Consider the following 17,461-nt stretch of genomic DNA (forward strand, 5'->3'; position numbering starts at 1 on the left):
CTCATGCTTCTTCCCTCCCTCTCCATTGCAAACTTCACTGATTGTTACCACACATCCTGAGGTTAGAGAAACGGTTGCTTCAGAGTAAATACTCAATGGACCCCGCTTGCAGACATAGCCTAAAGATACAGAGCAAGGTCCCAGCTTCTAAACTTAATTCAGTACTCTACACCAGGTAGTGATGTCCCAGGCTGAAGTAGTGTTCTCTGACCTGTTTATCTAGACAAACTACACAGTGTCTGGTCTCACTGGTAATGCTTTAAAATGATAAGCCCCCTTCACTCGGTAGAGGAGAAAATAAATCAGTATCTCCAGAAATTAAAACTTTATCCTCTGATTTTTGTTATACCAGAGCAGATGAAATGCTGAAACGAAGGAAAGTGTTGTCAGGTATGAAATACAGATTGAAGATAGCTTAGGAAACTTGGAAAGTTTTTAACTTTTTAAATCAATACTGACTCTTGCATCCTTTTGGCATATGTTATAAAAGACTGACTTTTGTCTAGTATTGAATTCCTAATGCTGACGAGCATCTTAGATGTGAACACAGGAATATCTCCTGCATGTGAACAGGGCAAATGATCTACTCCAATTAAGACAAATTGAAAATCTATGGTAGAAGATGCTTCTGGCTTTAGATTCTATCCGTTGCTGTCAGTTTATACAGAGAATAGTGCTGCTGCTTTAAAACCTGCTTGTTACAGGTTGCCCAACTTGAAGAAGACTCCGTGTGCAGCATGAAATGTTGGTGAAAACTGGTTAAACGTCATGATCCAAGCAGATAAATTCCAGGAAGTGAGGGAAGTGAAGAAAGTGATATGTGATCTCTAGCCTGTCAGTCCAGAAATGAATTGAGTTTCTAGGCCTAATTAAAATCAGGGCATATCTCCAGCTTTATCTGAAAAACAAGATGCATTTAGATAGTGAATACAGTTTATGATGCAGAACAGGTGTTGTGAATCCTTGAGCTCAGAAAAGCTTCACCATGTTAATAACAATAGATGAACAGGCTTGTACAAGTAGTTTTTCAGGGCTGGGTGTGGGGGAAGGTAGTTTTCTTTTTCTTGTGCAGAGTGCCTGCCAAGGCTCCCAACGCTTCAGTGACTCGAGTCTTTAAAACAGTGTCAGATAATGAAAATGTTCATTTGAAGCCCATCTATAAGCATTTTTGTTATAAAATGATAACTTTAGATGCTTGGATTTTTGGGCCTGACTTTGTGTGTGTATGGTGCACTGGTCTTTCTGCATTCTATGCAAAATGCAAAAGTTGTTTTTTGTTTAGAAGTGTGTAATCTTAGTGATTGTGGGTTGTTGTTGTTATTATTATTATTTAGCCTAAATCAAGAACTAACAAATTAGAATGATCTGTATTTGCTCTGGAATTCCCTCTTTACTGTTATTAACCTGTCCTGAATCACTTGTTTCTGTGAGCTACTTGATCAGTGTCCATCTGACCCGCTGCCAGATCATCTTTGGAATTGAAAAGGGCTGAGAAGCAGTTATTGGGTAGCACAGCAGGTCTGGACATGCAAATGTAGTACAGTGTTTAAGTGCCATGAGTTATGCTGATGTGGAAGACAGGGATGAGATTGGAGGTATCATAGTGCGCTGCTCCTGCTTTTCAGGCCTTGTCGTGTACCTTGCCTGCACTGGCCACTGTGTGGGGAAAAGTGATGTGTGAAACTGGGGCATCTGATCTCTGCCACAGATAAGGTTGGATCACTTTCATGCAGAGACAGGAAACTTATTCACAGCCTTGTGGCTAAATACCTGCGACAGATGGTAAGGGAAGCTGCCTTTTCCTGCTGCCACGTGAGATGTTTTGGGAACTGCTGTAAAGTCTGATTGCATGTGGCTCTGAATTCGTATCTCAGCTAAATGAGCAGTTCTGCATTCCTACAGTGGGACTCATTTCCTTCTGCCTAACTCCGGCCAATAGAATACGATGCCTGAGCTGGATATTGCTCACTCAGACAGGAGATAGCTGACTCAGACTGTTGTAGAATCTCAGTCACCAAAAGCCAAAATGCTAACAAGCAGTAAACATCTTTGGTTTGGACGGCGCAAGAATTACTTGAATAAGATCACAGTGTTAAAATTGAAACTGCAGCTTCTTTGTCCATCTGAATTGGAATAGCACCTGAAAACCTAATATGTATCCTTAGAATCAGAAGTTGATACAAAATGTGAGCTGTTGAGGGTGTTAAGGTGTCAGTCATTTCAGTGAGTTGCAGATGCTGTTTTCTCAAGTGACTTCCATGGCATGTATCAGAGGTCTGGGAAACCTAGGCGTATATCCCCTCTTTCTGAGTCTTTCAGTTTTTGGAGCACTCATACTACTTCTTTTTAATGCCCATTAAGATAATAAAGATGTTCTTTTTCAAAGAGTTTTGAATGACAGTTCAGTAAAGAGACAGTAAATTGGCTCCTCCTTTAGTTGAGGAGTACCACAAGTTGCTTGGTTAGATGGCTGTGCTTAGGTAGATCCTTAAGAGTGCTGTCAACCTAGTAATCAAGGTATTTATATGTTTGTTTCCCTCCTCGTTTGACTCTAAGAATACAGGGACTGAGGTATTTATGGAAGTCGGTAATGAAGGCATCTCAGATTAACTCCATGAGACTTTTGTGCTGTTCAGAGTCCACATGTAAAGCACTGTGGAATGTGGATGTGTTGTTAGCTTCTTGGATTTTCATGTCAAGCAGTGCTGAAGCTGCCTCTTGGCAGTGGTGCTTGCCTTCATCCAGTCCTGATGCTGCTTTGGCAAGAGAAAGTAATAATTCCTCCTCCTACTTGGATGTTCAAGCAAAGTGATTGAGTGGAAAGAACCTTGAGCTGTTTGAAACGTTGTATCCTGATGTCTATTCTTTTGATTTCAGGCAAAAGTAAAGAAGCGGAGATAAAGAGAATAAATAAAGAGCTGGCAAACATCCGGTCAAAATTTAAAGGTAAGTGAACCAACAGTTCTGAACTATACTGTTTTCTTTCCTCGTTACATTTTTATGTGAATTTTTTTATATGTTCAGATTTTTTTGCGTGTCAGCTGCAGACATAAGCAAAATTCTAGAGCAGGCTGTTAAAATAACTGCTGAAAGTGTTCTCTTAAGTGCAGAACTTCCTGACTGTCGTGTGACTCAGCCATAACAGAAGAAAATGAGCTACTGTTCACAGACTTTCTAATGCTTTGCCACCCAGCCACGTGACCGCTCAGCCTGTTTTCTTGCAGAAAGCCATGAGTTTGAAAAAAAACATGGGTGGGTGTAATTATTTTCAGTGAAGCAGAACATATTTAAGCATCCCTCCCACCCCCATCTGCTTAGGAAAGTCATGTGTTAAACTCTCTTCTAGAAAAGTTAAGATAAAAATGTGTAGTTGTTGAGGCCATGTTGACCACTCCCGTAAATAACAGCATCAAAGGTTATTCATACGAAACCAAGCGTACACAATGATTAATTCCATCCTCATTACGTCCTAAGGCAGCAGTTCACTTCTAAACCAATGCTGTCACTGTTTTCAAGTGGTTATGTTTGCATGTGGCTTCAAATCTTAATGATTCTGAGGGGTGGTTGCAATTCTGTATAAAATTTCAGCAGGAATGGCTATGGTAAACATTCTGTTTAAGGAGATATGGGGCTGTGTGCACCTAGATAAGGCGTTGCTGCTTCGAGGTTGTATGTATGGCTTCAGAACTTGCTGGCTTTGCATTCAACATTTTTACCTTGTCTATCCTGACCTAGTCTAGTGTTTCTATCTGGAATGTCTATTGCATTAACAAAGTCTGAAATAACTTTTCAGTCCAACGTAGGGATCTGCTGATATTCTTTTAAGTGGTGCTTCTCTTAAGGGTTTATGGCAAAGTGAAATTAGTGGAAAGGTAAAATAACACTAAATTTCTGTGATTAAAAACTAACTTCTTGAACTTTTTTTAGCTAAATTGAGTCACTTTATCTGCAAGACATGCCAACTGTGTTTAGTACAGATCTTGCTTGGAGATTAAACTACATGGTGAGAATGCTACAGTTTTATGCCTGCTTTTACTAGGTAATAAGGTCATGCATTTATTAGTTGGAACTAAAGAAAACCAAATGTGCTTGCTGCTCGATGCAAATGAAGGCAACGTCTGCTGGAGTCGCTGAAGAGCAGACACAAAGTTTGTTCCTGGATTGGATAATGGAATACTAAGCCCTAGAACAGACTGTGCCAGAGCAGTGGTCACAGCCCTGTGCTGCCATATTTCAAGGAGCTTTTGCATAACACTTCAGTCCTAGGGACTGGATTTTGGGTGGTCTTGTGTGGAGCTGTGAGCTGGACTCTACGATCCTCACGTGTCCCTTCTAATTCAGGACATTCTGGGATTCTGTGGTACCTGCTTTGTGGCACATAGAACAGGAGAAGTCATTGGTTAAAAGAATTCTGGGAAAAGAAAGTGGAGGTTCCTATCAGCCCAGTTCTCCATCCTTCCAGGCTCCCTCTGAATGGCAGTACAACCTGTCTGGTGCCATTCCTTACTGCTTTGTACCCTCTGCAAACTTGCTGAGGCACCGTTTTGCCCCATCACTCAGACCAGTAATGAAGATGTTAAATGAGACTGAACCCTAGTATTGACCCTTGTGGTCACTGCTAGTTCCTAGCCTCCAATTAGACTTTGTGTCATGGATCATTACCCTTGCAGCGAGTTTGAAAACATCAAAACACATTAAAAAACAAGCAAACAAAATAAAAAATGGATTTGATGCTTTTTTTAAGCTCTGTCTCTTTTCTGCTATTTGATTATATTTACTCTTTGCTGTCTCCTTGAAACACGAGGTTCTGCACCTCACAGCTAAACGTGCTGTCATAAATGCAGTAAGTTACAGAAAGGTTTGTAATAGTTAAAGCTGTGTAAGGAGTGGGTTGCAGGAATATCATCCAGTTCTTACTGTTTGACTGTTGCCAAGTCCTGTTAAATAATCTCTAAAGGGAGCAGTTAATATCTTGCTTTCTGCTTGCTAGCCCAACTTCTTAACTTTGTACCTGACTTGCAAAGCTCTGATCATATGTTCTGCTCTGTAGTTAATGTAGTGCAGGGGAGGAATGATCACAGAACCTTCCAGCTGTGTAGAACCATGGATCAGGTGATTATCAAAGAGTCATGGTACTGTCAGTAAAGCTGTGTAATAACTTCTGTTGGTGTGCATTATGTGTAACATCCTTAAAGCACAGTTTCAGTAGTTCTGAATAAATGTCAGTATGCATTCAAGAGAATAACTTGAATGAAATTGGACTTACCCTTCCCATTAAATGATCTTCATGTATACATTGTGGACTTCAGATGTTGTTCAAATGAAGACAGTAACTTGACATTTCTGAAAGAAAACGAGACAAAAATGTCAAAATTTGGGTGGGTCTGAGTCTGGACAGCTTGTTGCAGTGTAACTGCTTGCAGCCTTGAGGCATGAGGAAGTGATTAGCCGTGTATCTTTCTGCTGCAGAAGTTCTATGTGGGCTTTGTGCAACATAGTTTTCCTTTGCAGATATGCACATAAAAACAGACCTTCATAACGTATTTTTTTCTTTGTTCAATCGAGATCATTCAGTTTAACCCTTTTTATATAGCACTTTTTTTTTAATGTTTGTTGAATGAGACAAATATGTGATGGAGTCACTTAAGATGGGATCCCTCGCTAAATAATTATGGTGCACGTGGGGGCCCTGTGATAATTACTTGGCTGAAGATGCAGCTGTTAGGCTGGCTGTGTCCCTGTGACCAGGGAAAGGCCTGGCTGTAAGAAGCAAAGCTGGTAGTTGGCACAAGTATGCTCTTGCTTGAGCCCAGCATATGAGGCTGCTATCATTCCCTTTCTCTAGACTTTAACATACTACATGTTGTACTGCAGTGTCCACCCACCTGTCTCATGTAGCTAGCAAGATACTGCGAGTATATAAGTATTAATACTCCTTGTCTGTCAAAAAAGTAGCTAGTAAGTTTGCTTCCCATTTTGTTTGGGTTAAGCTGCTATTTAAAATATCCTTGTGTTATCAGGCTTGGCTAAGGTTGGAAAAGCTGGAAAAGCTCTGCTTTTCTTGAATCAGTGCATCGTATGTCTTGGTGCTGGGCTTGGATCTGGCTTCTGTTCTGTTTGCTCAGAAGGAACCCAGATTCTCTGTACTTAAAGTGGCTCTGTCTCTTGTTTCAGCATGAGAAAACTGAGTTGCTAAGTTCAGTGTGTCCTTGACAGTTGCTTCAAATGCTTCTGTGTTAACTAAGATAAGACACGTGCGGTATCACAAAACAACACCAGTGTGAAAAAGCAGAAATTGTAGGAGTTGTATGAAGCAGAGAAAAAATACTGTTTGTTCTGTATTCAGATTATAAGCTAACTTTGTTCCCAGGCTCGAGCCAAACTAGAAGCCTGACTATTGGTATATTAATTTGTTAGAAAAGGAGATCTGCTTTCTTGAGAGAAAAATACCTAGTTTATTGATTTGTTGCTTAATTTTGATCTCTCGAAGAAAAATATGTGTAATAGCAAAGATGCCCAAATATCTGTATAGTATTTCTGCAGATGGAGTTGTGTTTTCTGCTTGATTCAGAGCTGACATTGGAACTTAGTTTTTTTCTGGCTGCTTAATGAGTTTTGCATTAGAAGAGTAGCTGTTAGATTTAAGATGTGCTGCTGCATCTTAGTTTTGGCTTCTGCTGAACACCAATGGCAGTTTGTGGAGATAATTTTATATATTCATATATAAGTGGTTTTTTTTTTTTTTTCAAGTCAGTTGTTTTCCCTGTTTGGAGCAAGTCTTCTTATTGTCCCAAACTACACAGTAATCCACAGCAAGAAGTTCAAGAGAAGCCTCTAAATTCCATTTTAAGCAACCAAACCACTGTTAAACAGCTTTCTTGCCACAGTGTGTAAGTGATCTTCGATTATTTTCAGTTGGGTCTGGTGTTTGTCACTCTGCTTTCATGCATCTCTTAGACAAGAAGATGACAATCTGACAGTAAAGTAAGTATATCCTCTGACAGAGTGAACTGTTGGAAGCAAAACCAGGCTTCAGATATCAGCTGAATTGTAAGGGTGCTCTAGTAATACTGTTTTGTGGCAGTACAGTAGCTAAATGCTGCTCTCTCATGGATTTGTATGCATTGTCAAGTCACAAATGTTCAGCCTTCTATTTTAGAGGCTTTAGAGCACATCATATGCACAGACAGGTCCCTGTGTAGTTACATAGCTGAAGTAATGTAGAGAGAAAGCACATTAGAAGCAGGGGAATATTTCAGGATGTTATTCACTCTGTTTTATATAAGCCACCATCGAGGTTCTGAAAGCTAGCATGTTTCTAGACTTGGAGACAGCAATGAGCTGTGAGGATGCTTGTGGGACTGGACAGAGCTGAAGTGCTTTGCAGACCTGTCAGGCTGGTGGCACGCTGTGTAGCAAGGTGAGTAAAATCGAAAAGCACATGCTTTTGACTCATGGTCCAGATCATGGACAAGAGGGCACTGCCTCAGAAGCAAAAGGTCTTGTAATGCATTTGTGCCTTATTTCTGCCATTTCAGAAGGCTGCCTGAAGGAGATCTAGCAAATCAAACCGTTCAGGGAAAGCAAGTAGTCTTTGAAATGCCTCGCTGTGCTCAAAACCTGCTGACGTGTTCTGGATCCTTCCTGTTTCTGCTGACTTGATTTGTAGTACTTACAAATGCATATGGAAGCATTTAAAAATAGGCTGAGTTGAAAGAAACGATTGTGTATTGCAGTAGAGATAACAGAACATGCAAAACTTCCTTCTGCTTTTGTTTTTAGGATGTTTGCTTGGATCTGGGAGGGGCTGTACTATTTTAGCACGTACTTAAGCAGCCAGATTTGTTAGTAGTGTTTGAAATAGAGCCTTTTAGCACAGTAAATACTTCTTGTCTGGGATAGAACCGAATAATTAACATTTCAATAAGAATCTGAAGCAAAGCTTTCTTCAAAACACTATTAGATTTAGAGTTTCTTTTAAGTAGAAAAAAATCATCATGAAGCCTAGAGTCAAAACAGAAAGCAGCCCCAAAAAACACGGACATGGCTGCAGTCTGTGCGCATAACCTCATCTTGTTGCCTCCTTCAATGTGCCAGCATGTTTTTTCTCGATTCAGTAGCACTATGTGGCTTCAAACACTGATGTTAGCATTCATTCCTTCACAAACTGTAAGGTTACCTTATAGCAGGGTTTTGATAAGTGTGAAATGTGTGGCGACTACAGATGCTTGCCATGAGAAATATAACCTGGCCCTGCACCTGTAGATGACAAGGAAAAAGGGGAAACTTCTGTACTGTTAAGATTTTAAGTTGTTTTTTGATTGTACGTTTAGCTGCTCCTTACATAAATCTCAAGTGATTTTTGTTATTCTTGTTTTAAGAGTGCAGCTTGGGGTTTTTTTTGGTAAGGGCAACAACTCGGGTATGTCTTTTTTAAGCTTCTTGTTATGCAGTGCTATTCTGACTGAACTTGCCCATCACGAAGGAATGCACATTGATCTGACAGGAGTTATTCTGGGCCCAGAATGCGGAGGCTAAGGAGCTTATGTAGCCTTTTAGGCAGTAGCATCTATCAAAATTTTGCTAACCTGACTAAGCTCTAGCACTGCAGCTTGATTTAGTGAATGCTCCTTGGCTTCCTGATTTAGGACAGGGAGAGAGAGTTTACATGAAGCACTTTTTAAAAAATATTTTCTTTTGGAAAAACAGTAGCCTGCCTGATGAGCTGTGGGCTTCTGCACTGCCTCTTGTAACTGGGTATGGAATAAAAAGCTTTAGAAGACCCTGCTGACAAGCTTCTGCCATTCAGAAATACTGCAGTGTCAGTCCACACAGAATCATTAAGGTGGGAAAAGATGACTGAGATCATCTAGTCCAACCATCAAATAAAGGTGAAACCCATTCAGCATGTATTTTGTTTCTAAAAATGAAGCACTTGTGAGTGCTTTCATTTTATAAACACCCTTAGTAAGAAGACAGTCTAATGACAGCAGGAGAATTTGCAGACTAGCTGACAATTTTATTTCATGGCCGTACTTTAAGATATAATTGATGGCAGATGGGGTTGATGTGATACGTAAACACTTCGATTCGGTGACTGCTCAGTTTTGTCATGGTTTCTCCATTTTTCTTCCATTAGGAAGCTATGCAAGCTACCTGTGTTCTGTAATTCTCTTTTCATTTCTTTTGAAGTCCAAATGATGATTGACTTGATTTTCCTGATGTGTTTCTGGTGACTGTTTCTGATAATTTCATGTTTTTAGCACAAAATGATGTAAAGATTTTCAGTTGCGTTTAGGTCAGAGTTAAGTGTATCTTACTGTAAAATGACTAAAAGCTCAAATAATAATTTAAATTATGAAATTAGAGTAGTGCAGTCAATTACCTTTCAACTGAAACTATAAAAATATTCAGTGATTTACAGCTATCCTATTCTTGCGTGTGAGACAATAGTTCAAGATTATAAAACTCATCAGCCTGGTAAGTTGTCTTTTGTTGTTAACTGACTGCCAAGGCTAATGGTGCCAGAACTGCCATCACCTGACTATTAACTGAATGATGAAAGGTTTTCTATATTACATGGTTATATGTGGTAAATCAAATGTCAGTCTTCATTACTAGGTACAGTTATATCTTGTTACTATATTTAAGTGTAGTATTAAGTACAGTATTTAAATGATACTTGTGTGGATCCTTCTCCCTGGGGAGGAAGAAAAGCAGATACAGGAACCATATAGGCTTAACTGCTTTTCATTTCCCTGCTTTCTAGGTGACAAGGCTCTGGATGGTTACAGTAAGAAAAAGTATGTCTGCAAGCTGCTTTTCATCTTTCTCCTGGGGCATGACATTGACTTTGGTCATATGGAGGCTGTAAACCTGCTCAGTTCCAACAGATACACAGAAAAGCAAATTGTGAGTAAGAACATTTCTATAAAAGACAAGGCATTCTGTCTAATATCCTGCCTCAGCTGTATAATCTGTAAGGGCTTTCCCCCTCCCTCCAGTGGAAGCCTTGCTTGGGGTTTAGAAGCGATTCTAAAATGTGGAAAGCTTTGTGTACCAAAGATTTGTATCTTGTTACAGTGAGTTGAGAGTTGGTGCAGTAGTGCTTAAGTAAATTCTACAAATTGTGACAGCTAAAATGTGTACTCTGTGCAGGAAGGCTGTTTCAGTTTGGTCACTGCCTTGAGTCTTGCATTCAGATTGACAGAGACTTGAGAGAAATGTTGTTGGCTCTTGCTAACAAACTATAATGCAAGCATGAGTTCCACTTGAAGTGCTAGGTGGTGATCATCCATTAAAACATGAACCAAAATAGGCGTGCAACTTTTAATTTTTGGGCTCTCCTTAATTTTTCTTAAATAATGTCATAATTATCAAGTACTGGTGCCTAAACAGTAAGACAAATTCTTTTGCTGCCCCTTCAAATATTATCCCACTCACACAGAATGATCTTTTGATTACGTGCTGAAACAAATCGATCTGCAGACCTTGAGCCTTCCATCTTTCACCGAAAACTGATAAATAAGGGAAGCATCAAGCTACTTTATCTGTACTTCATCTTTCTAGCCTTCACTCTGGTGTCTGTCCTAGTGTTTGATACTGGAGGACTGTGTCTCAAAGTATTGTGGCATTAGCAGAAAACGTATCATGCCAGCTAACATAAACGCTCCTTTTCCTTTTTCCTGAAACACAGGGCTATCTCTTCATCTCCGTACTAGTGAACTCTAACAGTGAGCTGATTCGCTTAATAAACAATGCGATCAAGAACGACCTGGCCAGCCGCAACCCCACCTTCATGGGTCTAGCTCTGCACTGCATCGCTAACGTGGGTAGCCGGGAGATGGCGGAAGCGTTTGCTGGAGAGATTCCAAAAATACTTGTAGCTGGGTAGGTATGACGTGCCTCCTTCGAATGCAGGGCTGATAAATCTTTTCAGTGGCTCCGTTCAGTGGGAGCAGCAGCTGAATCTGGGCTTTGAGCTACACAGCCCTGTGCTTGCAGTATAAATGGCAGAGGTCTCCTGTAGCTATAAACGCTTTCGTAAACCCAAGGATGGAGTTGCTTGTGTAAGTGTACAGATACTACAGGAGAAATTAAGGCTGTCAGCGTCTTGAGTAGATTTTTATAACTGTGTGTACTGATCAAGTGTTTGTTCTGTATAAATGCACGGTAACGAACATTGAAATGTCTGCTTTACTTCCCTTATCTCTCTTGATGAAAAGAAGAGAAATAAATGCAAATAAGTAGGGGCTTAAACTACGAATTTGGTTATAACAGCTTTTTTCAATGGACCTGACTTCATAAGGAATGTGCTAATATTCTGTAGAGTGATTGTTGTTGCCTCCTCTGATGGCCTTGTGAACAGCAGTTCCTGTAACCGACATAGTCACAGCCACTCTAAATTTCATTTCTTACTGCTAAGAAGTCTCTCACCAGCCCTGGTAAATGTCTAAGCTGTAGCTAACTAAACTTATTAGAAAGCTTGAGATTGCAGGACTTTTCTTTCTTTTTTTTTTTCTTTTTTTTGGGAGGGTGGAACTTAAAACAATGTGCAAAGTCTAAGCTGTTGACAAGAAGGATGCAATAAGTGATATCTCGTGGCAAAATTCATGTGAGACACTTCTGAACTCCTGAGTTTGTTTTATAATACCACATTTGAATGATATTAACATTCTGCAAAGCTAAAATTTAATATGGGCCAGAAAGAATAAGCAGCTAGCATCTTCTGCTCACTGTAGGCCTAGTCTCATCGATGTAACAGGGAGAAATCTGTCCTGGAATTCCACCTTCCTCAGTCTTGAAATTCCCTATGTTACACGTGTCTAGAGAAAACGCGCTCATTAATCATAAACAGAGCTGAGCACTTCCAGTTGAGACTGGTTGGAACACTGGGCTTTTTATGCCTTAAGTCTTCAAGTCTTGAAGGATGTATGGGATGGTCTCATGGAAAATGGGTAACTTAAATAATGAGGAGACTGAACTTCTGTTGGGGATGTGGACGCTTGTGGTCATTTAACCAAGATGGTACAGTATAAACTGCCTCTTAAAACTTTCAGTGCTAATGCTCCATACTTATTTTTCAGCTGTTGTAACACATGCAGTGTTCTTAAAAACAGAGACACTATTTCACTGTTCCGTGAAAGGAAGCTCACTGAACTAGAATAGTGCTATGCACTGTGCTGCTCCTAAAATAGTCAGTTCCTCTGCCAGCACTGTGGATGGCAAGGTGGATAGGCTTGTGGTTGCACATCTGGTGACAGCCAGGCCACCTGCATGCTGCCTGTTGGTAATGAAGCTGTTGAGTGCTGAGTAGGTAATGATTCATCTCTGGTATGCAGCACCTGCTAAGAGATCCAGCTTTGTTCACACGTGTAATGTAATGAGTGTGAACTGTTTGATTTGAGTCTGTCTGTAAGAAGCTTCTGTTCACGATGTTCGCTGAGATCTTGAATCAATGAGGAGTTCTGATGATGAACCTTCAGCTCTGATGAAAGGTTGTGAGATGTAGTTCTTAAGTAACGGGATCATTATAGGAGCTGCTACACATGAGTAATGGTTGAGCACTTGACTGATTAAACTTACTGGATGAATTTTAGAACAAATACTGTTACGCAGGGGGAACTTATTCAGCAAACTTCTGTTGAAAAGTTTGCAACAATGCTGCCTCACGGAGACTGCTGAGCCTGTGCTAAGACTAGCATAATGCTAGCCTTTGAGTATTGCTGTGACTTTACTATGGGTTTAACATATAGCGGTTCTCTTGCAGAGATACTATGGATAGTGTGAAGCAGAGTGCTGCCTTATGCTTGCTGCGTTTGTATAGAACTTCTCCTGACCTTGTCCCCATGGGAGACTGGACGTCCAGGGTGGTACATCTCCTCAATGACCAGCACTTGGTAAATAGCTTAGTTATTCTTTGGCCTACTCTGTGCACAAATTTATTTCTCTAAAATCTTTCCACCGAGTGGGTTGCTGTTTTCTTAAGGTAGGGGTAAAGAGATGGAAGAAAAAGTTGTTCTCTGTATATATTAATTTTTATTATAGCTTTAGTTGCCTTAATTATTCTTGTCATGTACAAGAAATGGATTGCACGAGTTCTTTGTTTGCTCTCACTGTAAACTGTGAGCCTTATGATCCTGAGTCAGATGTATAGATGTAATACTGATTTTGTTAGGATTAAACAGGCACTAAAAATGCAAGGCCTGATTTAACAGTGCTTGGATTTCACTGTGCTATCCATGTTGCCATTCTTATCCTGCTGGTTCGACAAGAAAAACCACTTGTTCTAGACAACAGACAATTTTTTTTGTCTGATTACTTTAGAAGTCTATTTAGACCTGTGCTTTGGTTGTAATGGGAACACTTTGGAAATGCTTTAGTCTTCAGTAATGTAAAATGTTTGTATTATACAAAGTCCTCTCTTGACATTCAGTTGCCAGAATGTTTTTCTGGATAATTTGTTACATCCTCTTTTTTTCACTTATGCTTCCCTTGTTTAAGATGATAGTTTGCATCCAGGCTTTATTTTAGTGCAGCTCTCTGAATACGTTTTAGATGTATTATCAATGTATTAATACAAAAAGAACATGAAATGCTCTGCAGGCATGACAGTATCATGGTGAAATTCCTATCCAGTTTTAAAGATGTGTAATTTGTCTAGATGTTTGTCAAATAAATGACTTGTTAATATGGGTCTTTGTCATGGGGATTAACTCCGTTATTTTTCCTATAAGAATTACTGCCAGTGAAAGGTAGTGTTAACGAGCAGCATTCTAAATAGTTATTAAGATGAATATGCGGTTTTGTTTTTTCCTTCTAGGGTGTGGTTACTGCAGCTACAAGTCTGATCACAACTTTGGCACAGAAGAACCCAGAAGAGTTCAAAACTTCAGTCTCTTTGGCAGTGTCGAGATTAAGCAGAGTGAGTCCAATGATAGCTCTTACAGTAATTTACAGTTGCCTAATTTATTCATCTTTCTAGGTCAGATTATCTTACTGTTGCTTATTTATTCATCTTTCTACGTCAGATTTATTTAATGTACCACTAAAACCAAGGGTTATTTAATTTTAGTTTGTACTAGTTCAGACAATGTTTTAACATTTCCTGCTTAGCTGGACAGAAAGCTTAGCTTCCCAAACTTTTTTTTTTTTGTATAATTCTTGCTACACTGCAAATGCATGTAGCAAAACTTGCTCTCTTCCAGCTATGTGTATTCTCAAGGATTCCCATGATGTAGTTGAATTTTTTAAATCATCTTTTAATGTTGCTATAACACCAGTGAGTACCTGAATAAAAGATTCTACAAATTTCTGCATGGAGCTCTCAAAAATTACAGCCCATGCTTCTAACTGTATTTAAGCTTCTTACAAGATGGCTTGTCTTTCTGTTCCTGCCTTTGAGCTGCCACTAGGATAATATACATAAGTATTAGATATTCTGTAAATGGGTGTGGGGGATTAAGTAGGGGCAAGAAGTTCAGGGAGAGGAGCAGAGACATTTCTATATGGGTACGAAGTTTCCAAGTTAGCACCTTCACGCTGGAAAGCATACATTGCTGTTTTGTTTCACTGTAGTCTCTTAGAAAGCTTGCAAGGTGTGTGAGGACATTACTTCACAGCTGTGTTTTAAGCTTCAATTTATGTGTGGTTTTAGATGCGAAAGAAATTACTCACTGTTCAGAGAAATTTTCTCTTCAAATCTGAAGGTTCTGTCTAATACTTAAAAGCAAAGGAAGTGCATGGCTCTTCTGTAATGGAGCAGCATGAGTTCAAATTTCCTCGAGGAAGGCTAATGCAAGACTTGTGTTAACCCTGGAATCAAAGGGGAAAAAGAAATCCACAAAGATGAGTTATTCCCTCTGAAATTTAATTCTTGTTGCACTCTCTGTGCTTAAAAACCTCTTCTGTGAAAGCCATCAGTTCTTTGCTGTGGGGCATGAACAGTGATGAAGGTATTAGTTCAGTTTGCTGTAGCATCTTCTTTTTGATGTTCTGAGCTTACCTACCAATGATCAGTCAAGTGTAACACTGGACTCGTCCTGTAGGAAGCCTAAATGTATGAAATGCTGAACCAAGGATGGTCAAGCTTCTAGTTAAACATTTTGATACTGTGAGATGATACCTTCATTCTTAAGAAAAGCAAGTCTGCTTTCAGGAAGAAACTCACTGGAATACTTTACAGGAAATTTAGCTTTACTAATATTAAGAGAACCTGATGTTGTACTTGGTTGTATGACAATTTGCTGTTAAGCTACTTAATCATTTTTGGTGACATAATTTTGTAAGTCTCTGTCAAAAGTGACCTACAGGGTTCTTTAGCTGCTTATCATGATTGCATATCTCTTCAGTAGCTGAATTGGTATCTGCTTATTTTACAGATTGTAACTTCTGCATCAACAGATCTTCAGGACTATACATACTATTTTGTTCCTGCTCCTTGGTTATCTGTGAAACTTCTGAGGCTCTTACAGTGCTATCCCCCTCCAGGTAATGCACAAATCACAACAGTGGCCGTATCTTCATGCAGTTCGTTACATTCCAGGAGCTAACGCGCTGTTGTGTGGCTGTTAGCTCAGTGTGCAAGCACTGTGCCTTAAGACAAGGATATTGAAGGCTACACTTCTGAGTTTTTCAGATTTCTCTAAGCTACATGTTTTGTTGAACTATGTTGTGTTTAGTTTTGAAGTGTCAAACACGTATGCAACACCCAGTAGCCATTTTAAACATACTTCATTGCTATCGATGATATTAAAACCTTGAAATATATCACAGTGCTGATCGTGTTTGGCTTTTCCTCTCACTCAATAGATAGTGCATGGAATTTCTGGTGTCTGTATGCTGTGGCTGAGGGGGGAGTGGTGAACTGTTCAACGTTTTGGGATGCTTCAGTTTAATGCCTGGATTTAGCAAGGTGGAAGGCCTTAGGTAGAGGTTAGGGTGTTGAGCAAAATGAAGTTGTCCAACGGCTTGTTCTTCTCCAGAAGACCCTGCGGTACGTGGTCGTCTCACAGAATGCCTAGAAACTATTCTTAACAAAGCACAGGAGCCACCAAAGTCAAAGAAAGTCCAACACTCAAATGCGAAGAATGCTGTGCTATTTGAGGCTATAAGCTTAATTATACATCATGACAGGTGAGCTGTGAAAACAGTTTTATTGTAGTATGACTTTTCTAAAAGAAAAACCATGGCTTTTGAGCTCTGAACAGATTTTTTTACTAGATGGGGAGGAGCAGAATAAGAAGTTGCTTGCTAGGTTGGTGAGCAGCCACTGCTATTGGTTTGAAAGGAACTGTATCTCTGACAGAATAGTTCATTATGGCTTTTCTTGCTGTTTTAGGAGCGATATTTTGTGTTGAGCTCACCACTTTAATCTATTAGATACGATTAGTGCGCAGTTTCTGAATTTTCATGTCACCAGCAGGACATTCTAGCAGACACCTTCTGAAGCACTTTAAGAGAAATTGCACTGCAGGAGTAGTATTCTGTATTTGATGTTCTTGAATCTGTTGCTTTTAACCCTTTCACTTTCTCTCCTGTTCTGTGCAGTGAGCCAAATCTACTAGTCCGTGCCTGTAACCAGCTAGGTCAGTTCTTGCAGCACCGAGAAACTAATTTGCGTTACCTAGCACTGGAAAGCATGTGCACGCTTGCCAGCTCTGAATTCTCACATGAGGCTGTGAAAACACACATAGAAACTGTTATCAATGCACTAAAGGTAAATATTAAGTGTACGGTCGGTTTTCAGTCTCTTCTCCCACCCCTCGTGTCCCTTTCTTTGCTGCTTTTTCCCTCCTCTCACCCACAAAGGCCCTTATCCCTGGTAAGGCTAGCAATACTTGGGAATCAGAGGAGCTGTTTTCCTTGATTGTGCTGTGCTGGCAATAACAGAGGTCAGCTTTAGTTTATTTCTTCAGCTTACTAGTGAATCGGATACTTGTAGCTGTGGCCCCTGTAACAGTATCCTCCTCAATCTGTAGAGTGAAGCTGAAACTTGAAATTTGAAATGGAGAATGCTGAGGAAGACTTTGAGACTACAGACTCATTCACAGAAGCTCATTGTGCACATGGAAAACTTTGAAAATGTGACCACGAATGCTAATGTTTCATCTCTTCACTAAGTTGCATCTTTTCCAAACGAAGGTGAAATTACCTTGACCTTCTGTGGTGTGTCCTTTTGCAGACTGAAAGAGATGTGAGCGTACGGCAACGAGCTGTAGATCTCCTGTATGCAATGTGTGACCGAAGCAATGCCCAACAGATTGTGGCTGAAATGCTGAATTACTTGGAGACTGCTGATTATTCCATTAGAGAAGAAATTGTGAGTTATTTTTAGTTCCTCAGTTTTTCTATATCTGACTTTGGTATCGTTTCTTGATTGGGGTGCAATTTGTGGTAAAATTTCTTTGGCTGTGGTTTTGAAAACAAACTCAAAGGCTGTTAGTCTAACAGCAAAGAATGT

The 17,461-nt window shown here is 39.8% G+C and overlaps 1 protein-coding gene across 3 annotated transcripts in view; it reads left to right on the plus strand.

Annotated features, from left to right (window-relative positions):
* Positions 1–17,461, plus strand: part of AP2A2 (adaptor related protein complex 2 subunit alpha 2) — a 41,278-nt gene that overhangs the window by 9,761 nt on the left and 14,056 nt on the right. For 2 of the 3 annotated variants that reach the window (XM_065755141.1, XM_065755139.1), the window contains exons 2-10: positions 2,878–2,946; positions 9,770–9,912; positions 10,697–10,890; positions 12,770–12,899; positions 13,823–13,924; positions 15,381–15,489; positions 15,984–16,134; positions 16,549–16,717; positions 17,183–17,320. In XM_065755141.1, coding sequence (XP_065611213.1) covers positions 2,878–2,946; positions 9,770–9,912; positions 10,697–10,890; positions 12,770–12,899; positions 13,823–13,924; positions 15,381–15,489; positions 15,984–16,134; positions 16,549–16,717; positions 17,183–17,320 — 1,205 coding nt within the window. The remainder of the gene's footprint in view (positions 1–2,877; positions 2,947–9,769; positions 9,913–10,696; positions 10,891–12,769; positions 12,900–13,822; positions 13,925–15,380; positions 15,490–15,983; positions 16,135–16,548; positions 16,718–17,182; positions 17,321–17,461) is intronic. The other variant, XM_065755140.1, reaches the window with a different exon arrangement.

This window comes from Cyrtonyx montezumae, unplaced genomic scaffold (genome assembly GCF_038088225.1).
Source record: "Cyrtonyx montezumae isolate F1298 unplaced genomic scaffold, pur_monq_1.0 scaffold_10, whole genome shotgun sequence".
In the NCBI taxonomy this organism is placed as follows: domain Eukaryota; kingdom Metazoa; phylum Chordata; class Aves; order Galliformes; family Odontophoridae; genus Cyrtonyx; species Cyrtonyx montezumae.